The sequence below is a fragment of the Penaeus japonicus genome, unplaced genomic scaffold (genome assembly GCF_977035675.1).
Source record: "Penaeus japonicus unplaced genomic scaffold, GWHDUDI00000001_assembly GWHDUDI00000005, whole genome shotgun sequence".
Lineage (NCBI taxonomy): Eukaryota > Metazoa > Arthropoda > Malacostraca > Decapoda > Penaeidae > Penaeus > Penaeus japonicus.
The window spans coordinates 17,585,902-17,590,901 of record NW_028234407.1 but is presented as its reverse complement, the minus strand read 5'-3'; the positions used below and the strand labels follow the sequence as shown (position 1 = coordinate 17,590,901).

At 33.8% G+C, this 5,000-nt stretch overlaps 1 protein-coding gene across 8 annotated transcripts in view; it reads left to right on the top strand.

Moving 5' to 3' along the window:
• Positions 1-5,000, top strand: part of LOC122255435 (uncharacterized) — a 63,438-nt gene that overhangs the window by 47,050 nt on the left and 11,388 nt on the right. For all 8 annotated transcript variants that reach the window (XM_043019471.2, XM_086537076.1, XM_086537075.1 and 5 more), the window contains 2 exons: positions 2,457-2,669; positions 3,826-4,026. In XM_043019471.2, coding sequence (XP_042875405.1) covers positions 2,457-2,669; positions 3,826-4,026 — 414 coding nt within the window. The remainder of the gene's footprint in view (positions 1-2,456; positions 2,670-3,825; positions 4,027-5,000) is intronic.

The window sequence follows — 5,000 nt, the reverse complement described above, 5'->3', positions numbered from 1 at the left end:
ATGATTATAATTTTTGCCATTATTATAATTAATTTTTTTACCATTATTATGATTATAATTTTTATCATTATTATTATCATTATCATTGTTATTTTCATTATTATTATTATTATTTAGTATTATAATTATTATCATTATTTTTTCTTCTTACAGTTATTACTGTTGACATTATTATTATCATTATTTTTATTACTGTTATTATCATTATTACTATTATTATCATTATTATTACTATCGTTATTTTTATCATCATCCTATTTATTATTATTGCTATCATTATTGTTTTTTTATTATTATTATCATTATTATTATTATTATTATTATTATTATTATTATCGTTATATCATTATTATCATTATTATCATTATTATCATTATCATCATTATCATTATTGCTATTAACTTTATCATTATAATTATTATTACCATTGTTGTTGTTATCATTATCATTATTATTATCATTATTGTTGTTATCATTATCATTATCATTAGCATTATCATTTTAGTGATGTTAACGATGTTATTGTTATTACTATTATCATTATCATTATATTTCTGATTTCGGAATACGATTATCACAGACGGCAATTTCGGAGTATTTCGTCTTCCCTCGATTTTTTTATTAATTTATTTAGCTATATGTTACCTTGCAATCTATCCCACATCCGCTCTCCTTAATAGACATCATCTTCTCCCCATTTTCTCCCCTCCTCTTAACCCCCGCTCCCCCTCTCCCTCCCACCTCCCCCCATCCCCATCGATTACATCCCCCTCCCACCTCCCCCCCCATCCCCATCGATTACATCCCCCTCCCCTTCCCCCCTCCCCCTCCTCCCTCCTCCCCCCCATTCCCCCTCCCCATCGATTCCCTCCTTTCTCTCCTCGTAAAACTTGAGCGACACTTCGGCGGGCGGTTCTCCTAACAAGATCCTCCCCAGAGCCAGTTCTGAGATTGGCCCCGAGACGCCTCTGCATTTCTTATTACAAGGGAGTCCTTCCAGTCCTTCGTCTGGCTGGCTTACTCCCTTTTCTCCCGTCGTTTTCTCACTTCCTTGGTCTTTCTCTTCCCCCCCCCCCACACTTTTTTTATTTCTTTGTCTGTCTTTTTTTTTTCTTTTGTTTTCTTGTTTCTCTTCGTTATTTCTTATACCATTTGTTTTTTTTATTTATCTCTCTTCGTCTCCTCTCATCTTTTCTCCTCTTCGCTTTGTCCCTTCTTTTCCTTTCTGTCTTTCCCGCTGTTCCCCTCTCACTTCTTTCTCCCTTTGCCCCTTCCCCCTCTTTTCTTCTATCCCTTCTTCCTTTTTTTAACCCATTCTCCTCCTTTCTCTGTTCCCCCTTTTCCCTCCCCCCCCTCTCCCTCCATTTCCCACACTCCCTCCATATCGCCTTTGGAATCGACGGTGCGTTTTCGATTCTCTTCCCCGCGCAACAGGAAATGACTCTGGCCTGATTGTCCTTCGTGTACTGTGTGTATTTGTGATTGTCTCTCTCTCTCTCTCTCTCTCTCTCTCTCTCTCTCTCTCTCTCTCTCTCTCTCTCTCTCTCTCTCTCTCTCTCTCTATTATATCTATTATATATATATTATATATCTCTATATATATATATCTATATATATATATATATATCTTGTGTGTGTGTGTGTGTGTGTGTTTGTGTGTATGTATATTATGTATATATATATATATATATATATATATATATATATATATATATATATATATATGTATATATTATATTCACATATATATATATATATATATATATATATATATATATTCATATATATATATATTATATATATATATATATATATATATATATATATATATATATATATATATATATATATATATATATCCTTTCCTCTTCGTTTTCTGTGCTGTATTTCTGCGCATGAAAAAAGAGAGAGAAAAGAGAAAAGGCTTACGACAAATAAGGTGGACAAGATATTTTCTTTCTTCCTCTAGTCACCAAAACAAGTCTTTTCGAAGAAAACTCATATTTTCTCCTTATTTGCTTTCTTCTTTCCTTTGTAATGGCTGACCTCATGTCCGATTTTGTTTTATTTGTTTGTTTAGAAATATAGCATTGTGCAGAATAGCAATAGAAAACATTTTTTTACTTTGATGTATGTAAATAGGGTGATTATAGATAGTAGTTCTTTAAGGCTAACTGTACATTTGTAGCATATTGAGATTTAATTGGCATTCTATGTTGACATTGACTGCATGTTTGTAGTTGTTATAGATCATTCAATTTCAGATTCGATAAGAAAAGATAACTTTGATATGCTTATTCATAAAAAAGTAAAAAAAAAAGTTAAAATCATGCTTGTACTAACAAAGTCATTAAAGTGAAAATGAAGGAGACAAAACAAACTGGATCGCAAATATAATCTACGGGATCACACCCCACAATTCACTACAACCTCTCTCTCTTTTTCCCTTCACTCAGGTACCTGTAGGAAGTGCAGGAGGAGGGGGGAGCTCAGCCGGAGGAGATGGAGGGTCCACCAACCTCTGGGGCGAGGAGGAGAGCGACCTCATCAGGTCCTGCGCCGCCCTCAGCTCCGCCCTCGGGGTCCACAAAAGCTTCAGTACTTCAGATATCAGCGGGGTAGGAGCTACTAGTACTGAAGGAGATCTGAACCGCTCTTGGGTTAGCGAGGTGAGTTATAAGCTGGTATTACTGGTATTATGTGGGATGGGTGATAATTATCCGGATAACAAAACATAATGTGTGATTATGATTATACTAATCTTCGAGTGAAAGGGTTTTATTTTGGATCTTATGAATATAAAGTTTCATTTTGTTTAATTCAGTGTTGTAGTCTGTTTAATGGACTAAAGATTAAGATAATAAAAACACATGGGTTAGAATGAACTATGTGATACAGTACTGTAATTAATGAAATGATAACGATGATTTTGGATAATGATGATGATAAAATTATAGTAAAAATAGTATGATGTTTATGCTTCTGTGATGATGGTGATGTTGATGTTGATGATGATGACGATGATAATGATAATAATAATGATAATGATGATGACGATGATGATGTTGACGATGATAATGATGATGATGTCGATACTTATGTGATGTTGAAAATTATAATTGATGATAATCATGGTAATAATGATAATGATCCTAATGATAAAGATGATGTCAATAATGATGATATAATGAAAATAATGGTAATTATAATAATAACAATATTGATGATGATAATCATGATGGTAACAATAATAATGATAATTATAATAATAGTAATGATAATCATAATGATTATAATAATAATGATAATAATGATAATGATTACAATAATAATAACAGTAATGATAACGGTAATGATAAAGAAGATATTATTGATAATAGCACTGATAACAATTATAAAGATTGTAATGACAGTAATGTTTGTATTAATGATAGTGATGATAAAGGATAATTATGATAATTACCATTATCGTCATTATTTTTGCTATGATCATTATAATCATTATTATTGTTGTTTTGATAATTTGATATTGTTTTGTTTCCATCATTAATATCTTTTATTATCATTGTTATCACTATTGATATAATTTATTTTATTATTATTATTATTATCCTCATCATTATCATAATTAGATTCCTGTTACCATAACTTATACTGCAGTCATCTTGATGTTGTAATTATTTCCATTACCTTCGTATTTTTGGAATTAATATCTTCCACGTCATTACCATCACCATCAGCGGCCCAGCTCCCTTGACCCGCTCCGCCAGCTGACCTGTTCTGCTCCGCCAGCTGACCTGTTCTGTTCTCCGTTCTTCCGTGCAGGTGAACGTGTGCAGCGGCGGCGCGCGGCTCGACGGCGTGTTCCTGCCGCGCCTTGACCCGACTTCCCGCTCCTGCTCGACGTGGGTGGCAGTGGGCGACGTCGCCTCCACGTCGCAGCTGCCGTCCCCGCAGGCGAGACCGGGCTCCCTCGAAAGCCCCGCCATCACCGCCGCAGACTTTATCCGCTCCGTCAACAAGAAGGTGAGTGCCTCGCTCAGACCGCCACGCCGGCCGCGGGACCTGTGGGGAGGTACGTATGCCTCGGCTCTCCTTCTTGGTTTCTTCTTCGTCCTTTGTTGCGTGCGTTTTTGTTTTCGTATTTTTTGCTGTTGTTGTTGTTTTTTCTTTTGGTTGAGTGTATTTTTATATAGGTTTAATGGGTGCTCTAGTTTTTTTGTTTTTTTTTAACACTAGTATCTTTCCTTTTTTTTTCTTTTTCTTTTTTTTTCTTTCTTTTTGAAGTGGGTTTGATGTCTGTTTGGATTTTCTGGATTTTAATCAGTTTTGCTTTATTAGTTTGTTTTTTTTGAGTTTCTTCTTTTTGGATAAGTAAGACATCTGTTTATTCATTGTATTTCTTCATCATTTGAAATGCTGTGTCTCTTTTTGGATAGGTAGTTAGGCAGGAAGGGACCTGCTTTTTCAGATGTGATTCTGTTTATCGTTAACGAATATTATATCTGTCCAGTCACTGAGAATCTTTGGAATATCACGAGCAACATGAGTCCAAGCGATCATGATACTCTCATCACTTCACCACTTTTGACTTATGACGCCTTCATTACTCATTAAAAAAGAAGAAGAAATTATTGCTCAACTGTTATTTGTTGAGGGAATGAGAGGGAAACTTCAGCAGCTTTTTGCAGTTGTCATAAAGATATGGATGATAATGATGGTGGCAATAACGATAAAGGGAATATAAAAATGAGAATAAAAAGGGCAATGATAGTAACTTTGATAATAATGATAATAGTAATGCTTGAAAAGGATAATAATTCTATTAGTAATAATGATACTAATATTAATGATAATAATAATGATAATGATACGATAATAGCAATAATGATAACGATAGTAGTAATAATGATGATAATGATAATGATAGTAGTAGTAATAACTATGACAGCAATAATAATGAAAAAAATACTAACCAAATATATGAAAACAATAATTTC